Source organism: Gorilla gorilla, chromosome 2, assembly GCF_029281585.2.
Source record: "Gorilla gorilla gorilla isolate KB3781 chromosome 2, NHGRI_mGorGor1-v2.1_pri, whole genome shotgun sequence".
Lineage (NCBI taxonomy): Eukaryota > Metazoa > Chordata > Mammalia > Primates > Hominidae > Gorilla > Gorilla gorilla.
Window position 1 is genome coordinate 18,778,353 of NC_086017.1, and position 20,627 is coordinate 18,798,979.

A 20,627-nucleotide genomic window follows, 5' to 3' on the forward strand; every position below is an offset into this window, starting at 1 on the left:
AAAATAAAAGTGAAAGGTCAGATGAAAATATAAGAGCTGTATGTCAGCCTTGTATCTGAAAACCTCTAAAATTATTTCCAATATCCCTTTTATATTATTAAATTTAGAATATTAAATATTTAAAAATCATAATGGCACATAAAATGACAACGACAAATGAGAATGCCAAGAAGAAATGAAATTGACAGACAATATAAATACCTCACATTTTGGTCATAGGATTAAACTTCCTCCCTCATAAATCTTAAACCACAGTTCAAACAAGTAATGAAATTGATTAGCTTGAATTTCATCCCTCCTAAGTTTGCAAATGAAGTACCAGAACACTTTACACATGACAAATGTTCACCGCAAGGATGATGCTAGGAAGAGCAGCAATTCCAAGAAGGCAAAGAGAGAGAGGAACAAACGATATAAACCATCCCAAATCTACAAATAATGCTTCCCACCCTACGACATCCAATATAATGAATAATTAAATCACCTATTCCTTTCGGGAAGGAGAGGGAACAGAGGAGGGCTCAACCATTCCATGACCTCCCTTCAAGTTACACCAAAAGGTCTGTGAATCCAAAGACCCTGACCACTTCTCTTCAACAAACAGATGCTGTTATTTGCAAGGCTTCCTTTATCCTAGCAGGGAAGTTGTTATGCTTTCAGTACTAGCTGAGGAAAAAAATAAACCTTGCGAAAAACAGGCCATAAATTCCCTTTTAAAGGCATGGCCCCATCCTCTCATAGATTTCAAAAACTAACTGGTGAAAAATGTTAAGAAAAACAGTAGCTTTAATTGGGAAAATCAGAGAATTTTAAAGTTTCCTAATCTAGGAAAGTATGCCATCATTTTTAAACTATACCATCTTTTTTTCCTTAAGGAAATAGCTAACCAGGCATTTTCTAGGATGTGCATGAAGTTAGCTCAGAGTACAGTCGGCCCTTCACATCCACCAGCTCTGCATCTGTGGATTCAACTAATCATAGAGCAAAAATGTTCAAAAAATAATAAAAGTAACAATACAACAATGAAAAATAACATAAATTTTAAAAACACAGTATGACAACGATTTATATAGCATTGTATTAGGACTATAAGTAATCTAGAGGTGATTTAAAGTATAAGGGAGGATGTGCATATGCAAATACTATGCCATTTTATGTCAGGGACTTCAGCATCCACAGATTTTGGTATTCTCAGGGGTCCTGGGACCAATCCCCTTTACTGAGAGACAACTGTACTAAATTTGATCATTTTTAGAATGCAAACCAATAAAGAAATGTGTAATTCTATTGAAAGAAATCTGTTTATATTTTTAAAAGCAACATAAGGTACCTCCAAGAATGTTCCAACAAGCCTAGAAGTCCCATCCAGTCACATGCCGTATAATGATGCTTTGTTCAACAAGAGACCAAATACACAGTGGTGGTTTCATTAGACGATAATGGAGCTGAAAAATTCCCATTGCTAAGTGACATCTTGATAATCCTAACCCTGTGTGGGCCTAGGCTAATGTGTGTGTTTCCATCTTCTTCTTTTTTTTTTTTTTTTTGAGACGGAGTCTTACTCTGTCGCCAGGCTGGAGTGCAGTGGCATGATCTCGGCTCACTGCAACCTCCAACTCCCTGGTTCAAGCGATTCTCCTGCCTCAGCCTCCCAAGTAGCTGGGATTACAGGTGTGTGCCACCATGCCCAGCTAATTTTTGTATTTTTAGTAGAGACAGGGTTTCACCATGTTGGCCAGGATGGTCTCAATCTCCTGACCTCGTGATCCACCCACCTCGGCCTCCCAAAGTGCTGGGATTACAGGCGTCAGCCACCAAGCCCGGCCTCCATCTTCATTTTTAAGAAAAAGTTTAAAAAGGAAAAATAATAACAATTTTTAAAAACAGAAAAAACCTCACAGAATAAGGATATAAAGAAAGATGCTTGTACAGCTATACAATGTGTTTATGTTTTAAGCTAAGTGTTATTACAAAAGAGTCAAAAAGTTAAAAAAATGTAAAAGTTTACAAAGTGTAAAAGTTACAGTAAGGTTAATTATTGAAGAAACTTTTTTATAAATTTAGTGTGTAGTCTAAGTGTACAGTGTTTATAAAGTCTACAGTAGTGTATGGTAAAGGCCTAGGCCTTCACATTCACTTATCACTCACTCATTGACTCATTGAGAGTAACTTTCAGTCCTGAAAGCTCCATTCATAGTAAATGCCCTATAAAGATGTACCATTTTTTATCTTTTATACCATACTTTCCCTGTACTTTTTCTATGTTTAGATACACTAATAGGTACCATTGTGTTGCAACTGCCTACCGTATTAGCTATAGTAACATGCTGTACAGGTTTTGTTACCAAGGAGCAACAGGCCCTGCCATATAGACTAGGAGTGTAATAGGCTATACCATGCTGGTTTGTGTAAGTACACCGTATGATGTTCACACAGCAACCAAATTGCCTAATGACACATTTCTCAGAACACATCCCTGTTAAGCAACACATGATTACACTTAACTACAGGGGCACCTGACCACTATCTAAACACAGTACATCCTTCATAAAAATTCTTGCTTGACTTGCATGATTAAAACTAAAAGCAATCCAAGATATTGAAACATGCCTTTTCATATCCCTTTGGGTGACCAAACTCACTTTCACACATTCATGCATTTGACAGGAAGTAAAGTTGCATATCTGAGCTTTATAAAGTACAAGCAATTACATATTTCAAATGCCATACCAATTAATACATGCTGAATAAATCCAATTAAGAATTAATAGATTAATATATAGCAGACAGAATCAATTATAGATATGTGTATATACATGAGTTAGTACATACATATATATAACATACATATATTACTTAGCTCTGTCCATTGAGAGGGCCTAGAAGCAATGACACCCCAGTAGCAACAAGCATACCCAGCACCAGATCCTGGTCTCTAAATACTATTCTCCAAGAAGAGGAGCTCCTTGGAGAAATGGCTGATTCTAGGGCTTGGGCAGGAAAAGGAGTATCTTCAGAGCACCCAAAAGTAAGGAAGTCCTCATATCTGCATTTTAACTCTTAATTATTCTATACTACAGGAGAATTTCTGTTAAGTAAAGGAAGAAAATCTTACTCTAGTAAATTTTCCATGTGTGAATAATGACTGTTACTTCCCTTCTTTGACTATAAAATATGCAACCCTGCATTCCCTAATCCAAAGGTGCACAAAGTAAAGAGAGAACACATACAAAAGGCAAAAGTAGTTAGAGGTTAGTCACAAAATTAAATCATACCGTGCAAAATTCAAGCTTTTTACCAGTTCATCTAATATGCGGTTATTTTTCAGATCCGGCTCTGTGACAGTCTAGAAAAAACAAACGACAGATGGAAAAAGGTCAAAAACAATAATCAACTTGTCATAATCTTGTTTTTGAAAATGTCTGACCCATCCTCCTGAGGTTCTCCATCCCACTAAGTCTTCTAAGGCAGCCTCAAAATAAAGTTCATTTATCTCATGCTAATATGAAATTTTAAAACAGTGAATCAGTATCTGCTGACTGGAAGTCTGATAAAAGCTCTCCAGAGCTTCTCTTATAATCATATATACTCTGTACTGACTACAATCAAACCTAATATAAGCAAGAATCTTTCTTCAAAATGCCAGCACTCAGCTTTCTCAAAAATTTCTCCGGAAAAACAGAAGAGAAATGTTCTTTTAAGTTCTAACATTGGGAGAGGCACTAAGTGTTCAAGGAGAATTTTAAAGTAAGATTGGTTTTCAGGAATGCAAGAGAAAAGTGACAAACCCAGTACTTATTTGGCATGAATGGTACACAGTTTATCTCAGCGATGAGACCACCTTGTCAAAAGCAGTGTAACATATCGTAAAGATCTTAGACTTAAGAGCCAAATCACAAAATTTCTTACATAGAGAAATAGTTCGAAATGTTCAGTGACACCCTGACACCACATACCTACCAGAGAGGCAAAACTAACGAAACTCCTTACCTAGTCCTAGTGTCGGCTCTGTCAGACCTCACTTGTCTCTTCTTTCTTTATTCCCACTTATGTTTAATTACCCTTTTAGTCTACTTTTCCACCTGTTCCCACTACTTGAAAAGTTTCAGAAACAATAACAACAAACTTCCTAGGGTTTTCCCTGAAGCTCTGGTAGGGGAAAGATGTAAGGGAACAGGTAGGCCGGATTAAGCCCAACAGCCATGCATATTTACCTTCTGCACAAATACTTAGTTCTTTGCAAATGAATAATCATACTACCAGAGTTTCTACCGAAGTGAGAAATTATTAAAAATTAGAAGCCATAAAAACATGGGTCATAAGAATTAAAGAGTGCTACTTCCTAAAATACATTTAGGTTTTCAGAAATCTTAACAAAAAAACTGAACAAAGCCCAGCTCTTCTTACATGTACTTTAGAGGTCCTTTCTGAAAATGTCTTTCATATAGCTTAATTCAGTAACTACACATCACCCTATATATACACAGGCTTTTACGCATACACAAAGCAGAAATATTTGCAGCAGTCAGTAAGTTTTAAAAAAAGGAAACAAAAACTCACCACACAGCAAGTTGGACACTGAGTTTTATAGGACAGAAATTTTCTTATACAGAGAGAGCAGTCTGCAAAACACAAAGTGCAACATAATGTTAATTAAGCTATATTAATAATACAGGAATATGACTTCTAACAGAATCTTAAGCCCTAGACTATTTCCATCATCTAAGGTATATCATCATAAGCTTAAATTTCTAGTACCTCTACTCTATGCACACTTACACATGTGATTAAACAGCATTTTAAGGAAAGGAAAACATAAATATTGTAAGTTTTTAGGATACCACAACTACACAAGCAACATACATCACTCTGTGTCCTCCATCTGCAAAACACAGGAAACATACACTTGGGCTGGGTACTGTATAAACCTGCCAGATATCTCTACTGCTTATCATTTGAAAATATAAATTTTGAAATAATATATATACACATATTAAGAAAAAATATATATCCAGGTTATCACATTAGGGACATCTATATCTTAATTCTGTAAATAATGTCCTCGTCCCACATTTAACAAGCACTTTTGTGGTAGGCACTAAGAACAATATATATAAAGGAAGGTTCTTGACCTCAAGGAGCTAATAAAATAGTGAAGCAATTACAGCATAATTCCGCATAATATATCCTAACAATTTAAGCAGGAAATGGGCACAAACTAAATTTACCACACTCAAGGCAGTGTAAATGTTCTCCCGGTCAAAGACAAAGCAGATGTGACTAACAGAATGGTACCTTACTAATTACCTAAGCTAATTTACTAGTAGCCCAAATTCAGCTGGATTCTGTTTAGTTGAGGAGGAGACAGTATAATTTCAGTATACTGTATAAATTCAGGATTCTGTTTAGTTGAGGAGGAGACAGCATAATTTCAATGGTATGGATATCCAGGAAATAAGCAAGTCTTGCCAGCCTAAGTAAGAGCACCCCAGGAGGAAAAACAAAGAAACATATTATGAAAAGGATAAAACAGACAACAGGTTGAGTTCTTTTAGGAAGCAAAGATGAATATAGGGGACCGATTCAGCATGTAAGGGGCTTGGAAGTCACCACTCTGTCCTAACAAGTAAAAAGCTGAACAAACTGAAAAACCAACAACTTTTCGTAGATCCAGCAGAAAAGCAGGGTCACAGGGCAAACTGCTCCCCCCGAACTGGAGAGAGAGAGAGGGGTAATACAGACAATCACAACTTACTGGAACAGAAACCCACGAACAGAAACCTCCATGGGAACCAGAGAAGAAACCTGTGCTGGAACCAGTGCTGGGGTGGGAGAACCTGAGCTGTAATTGACGAATTGCTGGCGGCTCAGTGTGGGCAAGTCTGAGAGTTAAAAACTCCAGGGAACCCTGTCATTGCAGGCATGGAGAGGATGTCCTCACACTTCTGTGAGTTTTAGTTCCAGAAGTTCTTCAAAGTTCTCACAGTGAATATTGGAGAAAAACCCCCCAGTCCTTCCAGGAGTAGGAGGGTAAAAGTAACCATTTCTAAACAAGCCAGAGTAGTCTGGTGTTTTTTTTTTTCCCCCCTTCAAGATGGAGTCTAATTCTGTCAGCCAGGCTGGAGTACAGTGGTGCAATCTCGGCTCAATGCAACCTCCGCCTCCTGGGTTCAAGTGATTCTGCCGCCTCAGCCTCCCGAGTAGCTGGGATTACAGGTGTGCGCCACCACATCCAGCTAATTTTTGTATTTTTGGTAGAGATGGGGTTTCGCCATATTGGCCAGGCTGGTCTCAAACTCCTGGCCTCAGGTGATCGCCCACCTCAGCCTCCCAAAGGGCTGGGATTACAGGTCTGAGCCACTGCACTGGCCCAGAGTAGTCTGTTCTTAACAAAGCCCTCCCTCAGGAGAAACTATTTTACAGAGCCTAATCTACTAGAGTTTTATCAGAGCCCAGCTGACTCTGGAAAAAGGAAATACACAACTCCAGCCCTCTAGCCATCCTGTCCCGTCTAAGGAGGGGAAAACTGAGGAGCACTAGTGACATTCACAGTCCAGGGGCAAAGTTCGCTAAAAGACCTAATCACAGGACTATAGAACGTGTCCCCTCTGCCCATACCTAAAGGCCTATTTACTGCAGTTCCTTTTACCCAGGACATCATTTCCAGTTATTAAGAAAAAAACCACAAGGAAAAACACACAGTTTGAAGAAACTGAGCAAGCATCAGAACCAAAGTCAGATATACAGAAATGTTGAAATTATCGAACCAGCAATTTTTAAAAATTATATGCTAAGGGCTCTAATGGAAAAAGTAGACAACATGCAAGAACAGATGGGAACATAAGCAGAGAGGTGGAAATTCTAAGGAAGAATCAAAAAGGAATGCTAGTGATAGAAAGAACCACTATAACAGAATGCCTTTGATAGGTTCATTAATAGATAGAACACGGCTGAGGAATCTCTGAGCTTTAGGACATGTCAATAGAAACCTCCAAAACTGAAAAGCAAAGAGAAAAAAAGACAGGAAAAATGGAATAGAATATCCAAGAACTGCAGGATGACTACAAAAGATGTAACATACACATAATGGGAATACCAGAAAGAGAAGAATGAAAGGAACAGAAGAAATAATAATGGCTAAGAATTTCTCCAAATTAATGTTAAACACTAAACTACTTATCCTGGAAGATCGGAGAACACTAACCAGGATAAATGCAAAAACAAAACAAATAGACACCTCAGCCAATCATATTGAAACTACATAAAATCAAAGATAAAGAAAAAATCTTGAAAGAAGCTGTAGTGGGGGCCTTACCTACAGAGGAGCAAAGAATGACACCTGACTTCTCACAAATCACAGAGAGTGCACTGAAATATTTAGTGTTGAGAGAAAAACATCACCAACCTAAAACTATATCCTGAGAAATTATCCCTCAAAAGTGAAAGAGAAATAAGGACTTTCTCAGACAAATACAAATTGAAGGAATCTGTTTTCAGTAGACTTCCCTTGCAAGAAATGCTAAAAGAAATTCTTCAGAGAGGAGGAAAATAATTTAGGTCAGAAACTCCAATCTACGTAAAGAAAGGAAGAGTACTGGAGAAGGAAAATGTGAAACTGTAACAAAAACTTTTTCTTGTTAATTTAACAGATAACAGTTTGTACAAAAATAATAACGAAGTATTCAATTATAGATGCTTATTATGTATATGCGTATAAAAATGCATGCTTATGAATGCTTATGCATAAGTGAAATGAATGACAGCAATGGTACAAAAGACTACAGGAAAGCATTTCTTAGCTTGAGCTGCCATAACAAAATACCACAGACTGGGCAGGTTAAACAACAGAAATTGTTTTCTCATGGTTCTGGAGGCTAAAAGTCCAAGATCAAGGTGCCAATATGGTAAGTTTATGCTGAAAGCTCTCTTTCTGGCCTATAGACAACCACCTTCTCACTGCGTCCTCCCATGAGGGGGTGGGGAGAGACCATAAGCTCCGGTATCTCTTCTCACACGGACACTAATCCCATCACTAGGGCTCCACTGTCAGGACCTAATTTAAACCTAATTATCTCCCAAAGGCCTCATCTTCAAACACCAACACATTGGGGTTGGGGCTTCGACATAGGACTTTAGGGGGGATAAAATTCACTCCAGGCATTCCACCTTTAACCTCCCAAATTCATGTTCTTCTCAAATGCAAAATACATCCATCCCATGTCAACAGCCCCAAAAGTCTTAACTTATTCCAGTACCAACTCTAAAGTCTAAAATCTAAAGTCTCATCTAAATATCACCTAAATCAGATATGGATGAGACTCAAGGTATGAATCATCCTGAGGCAAAAATTCCTGTCCAGACTCATTCTCTTAATTATCAATGCTATTCTCTTTATACTATAAGAAGTCTCCTGAGCAATACTGTAAGTCAAGAAATCCTAAAACCTAGCTGTTCAGCTCAGTCACCTAGGGAGATTTATGTTGGTTTTAACTTAGTTTCCCAGGCTGTACCCCCAGTCACAGTGATTCAATGGATTTTGGTCAGTAAATCACATTCTTAATATGTAATATTGATTCAACAACAGCAACAATTTTTAAAAAATTAATAAGTTGTCACTATTAAGTTGAATTATATGAAACTGACATTTTTGGTTAAGTCAAAAATGGACAAATATTGGCAATTTCATGTGGTTCAAATAAACACTGCACTTAGTATGTGCTCTGTTCTAAGCACTTTACATGTATTAACTCTTTTGATCCTTACAGCAACCCTGAGGTTGGTACCAATGTTAGTCACATTTGACAAGAAGAAAAATGAAGCACAGGGCTCAGCCAACTTGCCAAAGATAATGGAACTAATATGTGGCAAAGGCAAGCACCAGAGTCCATACTCTTAATATATTAATTATTACAAATTACAGATGCTCCTTGACTTAACATGGGATTACATCCTGATAAACCCATCATAAATTGAAAATATCATAAGCCAAAATGTATTTAATATACCTATCTCTAGCCTGGGAAAAGATCAAAATTCAAAATTCAAAGTATGGTTTCTACTGAATGTGTATCGTTTTCACACCATCGTAAAGTTGAAAAATCCTAAGTCAAATCATGGTAAGTCAGAGACTGACTATATCTATAAATATTTGTTTATAATAAATATATACTGTATATTTATACTATAATGTATACTTAAATAAATATGTACTATGTATAGTTATATAATGTATACTTATACAATATATTGTGTATATATTATTATATATGTAATTGTACCTATATAAGTATACATTATATATATTATGTATACATCAATAAATAACATTTAATTAATAAGGTCACATGTACCTTTTAAATTAGCATTTATAATAAGGCTACTACTTTCCCTTCTGCATAATCTTGTATATCTTTCCTCTTCTTTTCTTTTGAAATGAGGAGAACCAGATATGAAGTCCTAAGTAGATCAAGCCCTAGGCTTAATTTCAGTCTACTAGACTACTACCAAATATGTACTGGTAAGCTGCAGACCAGCATAATTTATTTTCTAGTGAAGAACAGCTGAAGAGTTTTGAATTCATGTATTCCCAGAGGGCTTCATTTAAATCACCTATGAAATTTGTCTTTCCATCCAAGAGAGCCCAAAAAAGATGTGTGGGCAGAGTGGAAGAAGGTACAATAACAACAATGAATTAAAAAGTAGTTTCACAGAAATATCCAAGCCTTGGGAGAGGGGGCATCTCTAATCCCAAGCAAGATCCTAGATAAAATAATTGGCTTGTGGACACTGATAAATTACCACTATTTTAAAGCTTGTCCAGCAATCTTTTTTTTTTTCCTTTTGTGGATTTTGACTCAAAAAAAATTAATCAAAGCTTGTGTAGAAGTAAAAAGCAATTTTATTTCATTTTTTTAAAAAAACTGAAATATGAAATGTTCCACTTATGAGACCTTTGCTAATTCAAGAGACAACATAAGATTCTATTAGACAAATAATAAACGTGTTTATCTTCTTTTATATTCTCATGAAGTAGCACTGTGAAACAAGGCAGAGGAGAAGAGAAATAGCTACACACACAAAAGGGAGATATAACTATGCAGAGCTGCACTTCTGGAAATTCTGAAATGCTAGTCTTTAGTTGGAGGGATGTTATTCTCTTACCAACTAACTGTCCCTTAACATTAGAACTGGAGGCAGATGCCAACCTTTTCAGCTTTCTTGGACCTCCTGTTCTTTTCACACTGGTTTTTGCTTTTAACTGGACACTTTAGATGTTTCTTTCTAAAAAGTTCCTTCTTTCATAAAGTCCTTAAGATTTCACACGACAAGGATTGGTTTAAGTTTTAGAAATTTCCTTTTTACTATTAAGATGCTAGACTCTTTTGATGTTTGAAAGCCAGCCGATTGCTAAATATGTTGATCATCTTCCATTATCAAGTGAGAAAAATTATATCAAGTGCAAAGAAAATTGGCACTTGAGCATATCAGTCTATTAGCAAGACCATTTCTCACTTAATGGTGTTTTATGGGTTGGAGTAAGTCTGCTCCCTCTTGCCCCCAAAATACTCTTTAATAGCACAAATTTGGATCAATTTAATTGACCTGCATTCTGCCAAGGCACCCCACTCACACCTTTGTACCTGCAGAACTACAAATGTAGTGTTTATTACTCATATCCAAAAACCTAAACAGAACAAAACAAAATAAAGTGATTTAAAAATGATAAATCATGAAAAATCTAAGAAGCAACAATAAATACCTAGGATTCTGGATCACCAATTCTAGTCAATCCAAGATGATACCAGAACATGACAGAACTGGCTTCCACTAAAGCCCTGAGGGTTTTGTGTCATTAAAACACTAAAGACCCAGAGCAAATTTTAGACATGACGGGACTTGTGACAACTGGTGTTTAGTAGAAGAGGCCTACTGAATATTGAGACTTCACAAGTGAAAAAAAAAGTGCTCATAAAATAAAAAATCATCATTACTGAAACTTCCCTTCACTGACTTCCTCTTAAAGAATGGCATAAGTGACAGCTATAAGTCATGAAGAAGTGAGCAAACAACATATATCCCTAGGGAGAGAAACAGAAGACTAGCACATACATTGTGGGGGCTACTTGAGAAACTGGTTTCTGAGCTGCCTGAATCTATACACTGACAGAAAAGGGAACCAGGTTGAGGGCCACTGAGAACAAAAGCAAAGGTCTGGACTAGTACCACACTCACTGGCCAGTGTGCCTCCCCCAGGCTCAGCAAGGAAGAGAAACCCCCAACTTTCTGCCTGGGGAGAGAAAGAAGGGAAACACGGTCCAGTGTTCTAGCTTTTCCAAGAGCTGGCCAGAGGACTGGCTTCTGTCTCACCCCACTAAGCATGAACCCTGCATGTTCTAGGTGACTGGGGACTGCTAAGAACAAAAAAGAGCTGGGTCACTTGCTACTGATCCAGAGGACCCATAGTACAGCAGACAGAGGCTGATACAGCTCTGTGGCTTATCTTGGGAGGGGAGGCTGGGAGAGAATAGTGGAGTGTGTGACCAACATTTGAACTCTTCAAAGGACTGCCTAAGGGAATGGTTTCTGTCTCACTCAACTTGGGGTGCTTTGGATCGGCATACTTTAGATGCTTGAGGGCAGCTGAAAACAAAAAAAGAGGTTGATGGCTTACAGCAACTCTGGAGAACCTGCAATACCATGGACAGACACATGAGAGAGAAAAACAGCAGCTAATGAAAAAACTGACCAAATCTCTCAACTTGGAAATTTATAATCACAAGTCCAGGGAAGACACATCCACAGAAAAGGCTTAAGAAGCCCCTAGAATCTGCAGTCAAGCTGACTAGTAAAGATCCTTCTCTATATGGTAGTGCCCCCTTATACACAGGCGAGACATTCCATAAAGCGCAGTGGATGCCTAAAACCACAGATAGTACTGAATCCTATTTATACTACGTTTTTTCCTATACATACTTACCTATGATAAAGTTTAATTTATTAATAAGACACAGTAAGAGATTAGGAACAATAACAATAACATAGAATTAAAACAATATACTATAACAAAAGTTATGTAAATGTGGTCTTTCTCTCAAAATATCTTGTGCTGTACTGTAGATGGTACTGTAGATCTTAGCAACCTCAGCATACAATTTTCTTTCCTTTCCTTGTTAAGAACTTTCACCTTTTCACTTAAAGGAAGCATTTTATGATTTCTCTTTGTCATATCCGAATTGCCAGCATCATTACTCTTGTGCTTTGGGGCTACTATTAAGTAAAATAAGGGCTACTTGACACAATTACTGTGTTCTGCAACACAGTTACAATTACTGTGATACTGCAACAGTCAATCTGATAACCAGGATGGTCACTAAACGATTAACGGTAGATAGCATATGTAACATCAATACACTTGACAAAGGGATGATTCCCATCCTGGGCAGGACGGCACAAGATTTCATCAGTGCTTTACTTAGAACAGAGTGCAATTTAAAACTTATGAATTATTTATTTCCAGAATTTCCCATTTAGTATTTTCAGAATGCAGTTGACCACAGGTAACTGAAATCACAGATAAGGGGGGACTACAGTACAAAGCCAGTCTGTAACAAAGCCACTGTGAGGGAGTGAGGCCCTGTCTCCCAAACAAAACAAAACAAAAACAAACAAAAGCAATGTTATTAGCTATGTTACAAAACAAAGGAAGAAAATCATATGAGCATCTCCATAGCTGCAGAAAATACTTGACAAAATTCAACACCCATTCATGATTTAAAAAAAAAAAAAAATCCTCTCGCCTAACCAGGAGTAGAGAAGTGCCTCAACTTGGTAGCTTTATGAAAACATATTAAGAATATAAAAAAAACTTACAGCTAACATCATACTTAATGGTAAAAGACTGAATGCTTTCCCCATAAAATTAAGAGTAAGGACAGGATGTCCATCCACACCACTTTCAACACTGTAGTTGAGGTACCAGCCTGTGTAACAAAAAGAAACATAAAGGCGTATAGATCAGAAAGGAAGAAGTAAAACTGTCTTTATCCACAAATGACATGATTGTGTATGCAAAAATTTCTAAGGAATTAACAAAAAAGATGCTGGAATTAAGTGAATTTACTGCAGTCAGAAGACGAAAGGTCAATATAAGTTATATTTCTTTGTGCAAGGTCTGTGCAATGAAAATCAAACAACACTGTTGAGAGAAATAAAGATAGAGAAGTGTATCATATTCATACACTGAAGACTCGGCATTGTTAAGATGTCATTTCTCCCAAATTGATCTCTAGATTCAATACAATTCTAGTGAACATCCCAGCAGGCTTTTGGTAGAAATTGACAACCTGATTTTAAGTTATACATGGAAATGCATTTAAAATGCAACGATCCTAAAAAAAACAAAGAAAAAAAAGTTGGAGGACTTACAATGCCTGACTCCAAGACTTACTACAAAGCCACAGTAATCAAGATAGTGTGGTACTGGCACAAGGATAGACACATATGAATCTAGCATATAAGCATTTTAAAATATTGTACCTTGAGGTATTTACTGCAATAGGGGTTATCCTATCATTGTTCAGGAGTTAGACAAACAGTTTACAGTTTATTTAGGTTCATGCTTTTTCCTGTTCTCTATTTTCAAGTTGATTTATCTTGGAAAGCTAAAGCAACAGTAAACTTAGGCCTAAACAATTGGTTTTAGTGGGCAGTAGTTTTGGTGAAAAACTACTAAGTTTCTAAGATCAATGGAATAGAAGAGTCCGGAAATAGACTACAGATGGCTAGCTGAGGTCATACTGACTGAGATGGGGAGAAATTTATCAGATAATGAAAATGTTCAGTATCTTAATTGCAGTAGTTACACAGCATACACATTTGTCAAAATTCATGAACACTTTTATACCTTAATGTGCACTTAAAATGGATGTATTTCATTGTATGTAAATTACACCCAAATAAAGATGATGTTAAAATATATTTTAAAACAATCTCCAAAACTTATCTTGGTTTTTAATGTGAATCTTGTCTGGAAGAAAACTAACATTATTAAGGACTCATAATGTGCCAGACAGTGAGTTCTGCACATTTAATTCTCACAAACATTTTCTAAAGTAGTAAATACTCACCAGATTTTCAAGAGTCAAGCCCAAGGATATCTGTAATGCCTGTGCTGCCGTCACTGCTATCCTCTTATTATGTCTTCTTTACAGAAACTTTTTCACCAAAGCTACTACCAACTAAAACCAACTTCTTAGGCCTAAGTTGACTGTTTTTAACTTTCCAAGATAAATCAACTTGAAAATAGAGGACAAGAAAGATCATGAACCTGAATAACCCATAAACTGTATGTCTAGCTCCTCGACAATGATAGGGTAACCCCTATGCACTAAATATCTTAAGGTACAATATTTTTAAATGCTTATATACTAGACTCATAAAGAGAAGTACAAACAAATTCCAACATGAGTCTTTCCAGCATCACGTAGCAGTTAAGGTATAAAACTGTCTGTAATAAAGTCAGTGGTAGAATTCTCCCACTGGGGCAATATTCTTATTGTTACAGATTTTTAAACTTTGAAATTCTATGTCAAGTACTACCTGGTGGAACCACCTATCTGTTATCCTGTTAAAAACAAAAATTCTGAAACTTAACGTCAAAAAGCACTTGGCAAATAAAGAACCACTTATTGTGACCAAAAATTTTATTGCCATAAATGCTATAAGAATCATAAAAATACCAAAGAGGAACGAGGTAGAAAATATAGAAGCCTTGTAAAAACCTTCAGTATTCAAGAGGAAGGCAGTGAAAAAGACCTTCTGAAAAACTACAAGATAGAAGAGCTAAAGGTGAAACAAAAGTATGTGCACATATCTTTGGTGTTAAATTAACACTACCTCATGTAAAAATCGCAATTTACTAACTCACAGGAACAAAACATACTTACAGTTATGTGAACACTGAGGTATTATCATTGCAATGTTGAAATACTCGAAGCAAATTCCACACCGCAGCAAATCATCTATTGTCTGAAATGCAAATATGCATATATACATATCAGAAAGACATCAAAATTGGAAGTCCTGTCACAAAACTTTTTCTCTGTCCCCTAAAAAAAATCAAATTCTCTGTCAAATACACAAATTCAAAAGCTAACTCCAGATAAACTGCAAGGGATCTTGACAAATAAATAAAAACTTCTCTCATATGACTCTTATACATTCAGTCTCAGGTTGCCCAAATTGCTTTAGACAGCTAAAGATGATGGCACGCCGATTCTTGTGCCATATTGTCATCCCTTCACATAAGGGCTACTGTACTTCTGTTCCACTTCTAATGCGCTTCCAGCTCTTACTCCAAGCCTCCTCCTCTTCAGACTCCAACACCTAGCCTATAGTCACTATTGGGTGAAAGGTGGCCATTGCCACCACACAGGTTAAGAATCAAATCAAAGAATGTTAAAGCCAAACACTAGAAACTGTCTAGTCAAAAGAGGAAACTGGTATCAAAAGCAGGCACACAATAGTAGGCATTAGTCAAGCCAAGACCAAAATTCCTGTCTCCCTTCTGGCAGTCCAGTGCTTTCGGCATGGTACTATACACGGAGCCAAATGAGGAAGCCTGGAAAGAGCTGGGGCAGTGAAAGCAGAGGAAGGGAAAGTGGACAGCTTGGAAAGAGAGATGTGTGCCAACCTGGAATGCAATCCAAACAGGAAACGAACTACTCTGGCAACCTAAAATCTTTCAAATTGTTTAAAATAAAACATTATTCCATTCAATAGAAATATTTTTTAAAAGGAGGAAGCTCTCGACGGGAGGATCGCTTGAGTCCAGGAGGCGTAGGTTGCAGTGAGCCCACATCGCACCACTATACTCCAGCCGGCATGACCGAGTGAAACTGTCTCAAAAAAAAAAAAAAAAAAGAGGAAGCTCTCCTTCATACTGATATGAAAAGATTGCCAAGATAAGTGAAAAAAGGAAATAAGGTATAGACAGTACATATACTATGCTACCGTTTATTTAAAAGGAAGAGGTGAGTAAGAATGTATTCTAATAGGCCTAGCATGGTGGCTCTGTAATCCTAGCACTTTGGGAGGCCAAGGCAGGAGAACTGCTTGAGTCCAGGAGTTTGAGACCAGCCTGGGCAAAATAACAAAAATCCATGTCTATAAAAAATTTAAAAATTCGTTGGGCGTAGTGGCGCATGCCTGTAGTCCCAGCTACTCAGGAGGCTGAGGCGGAAGGATTGCTTTAGCCCAGGAGTTCAAGGCTGCAGTGAGCCGTGATTGCCACTGCACTCCAGTCTGGGCGACAGTGAGACCCTATCTCAAAAAAGAAAAAAAGGAAAAAAGAATGCATTCTATTTTCATTGTAAATGTAAATAATGAGAAGATAAACAAGAAGTCATAAATAATGATCAGGGCCAGGAACATGGTAAGAAGGAGACTTTTACTTTTTATTTTATGTGTATTTTGAACCATGTGAACCTATTACCTGAATTTTAAAAACGTAAACAAAAAAGGACTAATGTCGCTAATGCTCCATGTGATGAAATATTATGCAGCCATTAAAAAACATGCTTTCAAAGAATAATTAATGTCCTAGGAAAATAAAAATCAGAAAATAAATCTATGCCAATAATACATAATAATAACAACTCTGTAGTTTAATCTTCATAGCAATCTTATGAAGTCCACAGCATCAGTATCCCAATTTTAAAAATAAAGTCTACAGAGTTCCTAAGTTGGCTGGATCAAACCCAAGAAGTTGACTCCACAGTGATCCCAAATTTTAAATGCACAAAAACCAAAGGAAAATAAGGTAAAATGTTAAACACTGGTTCTCTGGGTGGTAGAATTATGGATGGTTTTATTTTTCTCCTTTATCTTATTCTGAATTTTAATTTTTTCTACTGTGTACACATATTACATTTATAATATGCCAAAAACAGTAAATTTTTGTTAAAGTAAAACCAGGGAAATAATAAAATGCCAAAATCTTCCATTATTGTGGATGATAAGCTGTCACAGACACAAAAATCTAAAGGGTTATGTTCAAGATCAATTAAGAGCAGAGGCAGGCCCAGAAGCCAGAACCAGTCTATTATACCACACTTTCTTATCTATGCCATCCTCTTCTGGTGGAGGAATGATTCTGAAAGATCTGCAGAGCACAACTGTGGAAGCTGACACTACATCAGATGAGCTATTTCTGGTTCAAATTTCTTGTCATGTCACTCCAAGACAGTAACATGCATATCACATGTGCCTCAACCAACTAAACAAAAAGTGATGCCTGAATAGAGAGTGGTCAGCAGACTCCCCAAAATTTCTTTAGTTTAGAGAGAGAGAAAGTGAAAGGGAGAAGTAGAAAATGGGTGGAAAAAACGTAATAATTACAAAAATACTCTTAAGTTTTTGGGGTTACAGATCCCTTTGAAAAATGGATGAAAACTATGGACTCTCTTCTCAGAAAAACATACATGCAAAAATTTTACAAATAACTTGAGACTCCAAAGTCTTTCTGTGAATCCTAAGTTAGCAACCATGGATTCTGAGTCAGACTTCTATTCAATAAAAGAAGTAACTTCAGTCAGATCTGCTTCTGGGATCTGATAGTTCTTTGTGCCTGGAAGAGTTCAAGCAAAACTTAGGTGAGAAATTGGCAGATGTGTTATAAAGGAGATTAAAATACTGAAAGGGGCTGGTTTTCTAACCTTAAGATTCCATGATTCCAATGTGAGCAAAAAATATGGGCTCAATCGACTCTCTGGTTGAACACTCACTGAACACTCTGTGGTGCCAAACTCTACATTCAGTGCTGTGGTGAGATACCAAAGTCAGAGAAGACATGGAACCCGCCTCTAAAGAACACTGAAATTGTGGGAATATGTAAAGTGTGCTTAAATCTACAAAGCAGGAGCTTTACAGGTTACAGAGCTCTTTTACTTTCCTTATCCAAGTCAAGGTTCATGACAACAAATTAAAAGGGGAAAGAAGCACTTAACACAGTGCTAATAATAATAAAATATATTCATTGAATGCTTACTACATTCCAGACACTTTCAATCAAGCAGCAAATAATATTTGAGCACCCACTTGGTGTCAGGCACTGCAGTAAGCACAGTGAATACACGGCAGAATCTGTGCCCACATACATCAACTAATTTATTTAATCAATCCTACGAACTGTTATTTTTGTCTCTAATTTATAGTTGAAGAAATTCAGGCTCAGAGAGGTTAAGTTACTAACCGAAGGTCATACAGTTAAGAGGCAGAGAGGAGATTTCACCCAGGACCACTGGAACTCAAATCTGTGCTCTTCTCCACTGCATCCTGGTGCCAAGCCCACAACTCCAAAACTACAGCTTTCCTGGATCATTTCACAATGTCAGCTTCTCATCATGCAGATATCTCAAGTCCCCAAGCACTCTAGACGTCACTGATGACAGCAGGAAGAACAAGGCCTTCTACTTACTTTAGCCTTCACTTAATTCTAAAGTCAAATTTATGAGTCAGTGGGACAGATATTATAATCCCCAAGTCTACAAAACTGAGGAAGAGAAGAAGGCTATCTTAGCCACTGTGAGAAACGGAAATAATCACAGAGCAAGAAGAAACACCAAGCAACTGATCTTTAGCCAGCACAGCAAAGTGCATCTGCTCTTGAGCAAATCCAGGGCCCACCACTACTGTAAATGGAAACTGGTATGCCTTGCCAAAACAGAAAGTGGCCACAAAAATAAATGTTATTTAAGTGAAATAATTAGATGCAATGCAAGATCAGCGCTGAGCCTGAGTCCTGATCTCTGTTTAAGAGACATGAGCAATTGTTAGAGAAGAGTGAAGGTGTGTTAGAGAGGAGTTGGGGCAGTATGTCAGAACAAACCAGCACTAGGTTTATTGAGAATAATCAGAAGAAATGAAAGAGCCTGTAAAGGAGACTACCTGCTTGGCTACGTGATTACATACATGTTATCTGATAAAGTGTCCACCCAAAATCATGTCCGGTGTCACTGTTTAGTGCTTGACACAAAGTAAGCTTTCAGTAAAGAACAGCTGTCGATGTCATTGTTTGGAGTAACTGTTTTTCTCCATGTTATTGTTGGGATTGGATCGCAGAATAGCTGGTTCCATAAGACTGCCAACCTCAGCTCACCAGGCTTGTCCTTGTCACTTATCAGAGGAGTAAACTGAGACCCAGAGCCACGCGGTCGGCTAGTGGCAGGGCAGAGCCGGATACCCGGGCCCAGTGCGACGCTCGCGCCTCATCCTTTCTCCTTAACGCGAGGACATCCTCCTCAAAGGGAGGGACCTCCCCCCGCAGACACCCGGGAGCTCCCAACCTCCCCGAAGCACTCACCTTCATGACTGCCAGGCCCGGAGGCCACCGAGGCTCGGCCAGGGAGTCCATGGTCGCTCCCGAAGATGCTGGGGGTCAGCCACCCACTAGCCTCCGGCGCGCCAACACCACTCGAAATTCCCCGCGCTACCGCATTACGTCAGCAGCCCGCGACGCGCCAGAGGCGGGCGCGGAGCCTGCCGGAAGTTGTAGTAGTATGTGGGCGGGGCGCCGCTTAAGGGCTTGTACTGCGCATGCGCCAGGCTTCTGCGGCACTTACCTTGAAGAAAGTGAACGGTTAAAAAGCGCAGAGCCAATTGAATATTAAGAAAAGATAGCCAGGAATCAAACCAAATCCAGACCTCGCCAGATCTGTCAAGGTCTAGGCTCATGACCCCCTCCGGGTCGCCCACCCTAATCGCAATGACTATCCGTCCTTGCTCTGAACAGAAGTTTTTATATCCATTACTTTATGTCTCCCGTATTACAACACTGGGAGGTAGATGTTACCATTGTCAGTTTACACAAGAGAAGCCTACGCCCGAAAAAGTGGATAGAGTTTCGAGTCAGATTCCAAACAGGACCTCTGGGCTTTAAATGGGAGCTGTTGCTTTTATTCATATTAAAATTTTAATGCACAGTTTTTCTTTTTCTTCGGAGAGAAGCACCATTAACTTTGGCATATAGCCTTCTAGTATTTCCTATGCAGATTGACAAAGATTCTTTGCTTGAGCAAACTTTAGTCAGGCTCCTGAACCTTCTCCTAGGCCAATCTGTGTATTTCCTGTAAAAATCCAGTTTTAGCAAAAAACCCTGCTAAATCAAGTTACCAAGAATCTCCACCTTTGATATGTGATCACTCTTGATATCTGATGTGTTCCTCATCCTCCACCATCCCCCAGTTGATGTCTGATCACCCTGGCCTCTTCAGCAAGAATCTACTTTTACCTCTGATGTTTCCTCTTAGTAATTTTTCATGCACTGCTCCCCACCCTGCTTCCTGGCTATAAATTTCCATTTGCCCATGTTGCATTCAGAGTTGAGCCCAGTTTTCACCAATTGCAAGACACAGTTCCAGTGGTCTCTATACCTACTTGAATTGTCCTGATTAAGTCTTCCTTATTGTGCTTTAACAAGTATCATTGAACAATTTTTTTCTTAAACGAGATATAAACATAGATACTTTTTTTCATACATGTTATATTAAATGCATGAGGAATGGAGGTTTACGGTGTCCACCCCCGCCCCCCACTTTGTATCAGCCAATCATAGAACGGCATGCAAATGA

General features: G+C 38.0%; 1 protein-coding gene across 1 annotated transcript in view; it reads right to left on the minus strand.

The window, feature by feature from the left end:
* Positions 1 to 19,558, minus strand: part of RAD18 (RAD18 E3 ubiquitin protein ligase) — an 84,718-nt gene extending 65,160 nt beyond the window's left edge. Inside the window, exons 1-4 of the mRNA XM_019024543.3 lie at positions 19,361 to 19,558; positions 14,946 to 15,027; positions 4,561 to 4,622; positions 3,276 to 3,346 (exon numbers count right to left, since the gene is read on the minus strand). Of these exons, the coding sequence (XP_018880088.1) occupies positions 3,276 to 3,346; positions 4,561 to 4,622; positions 14,946 to 15,027; positions 19,361 to 19,411 (266 nt within the window). The 5' untranslated portion in view covers positions 19,412 to 19,558. The remainder of the gene's footprint in view (positions 1 to 3,275; positions 3,347 to 4,560; positions 4,623 to 14,945; positions 15,028 to 19,360) is intronic.
* Between the last annotated feature and the right edge of the window lie 1,069 nt (positions 19,559 to 20,627).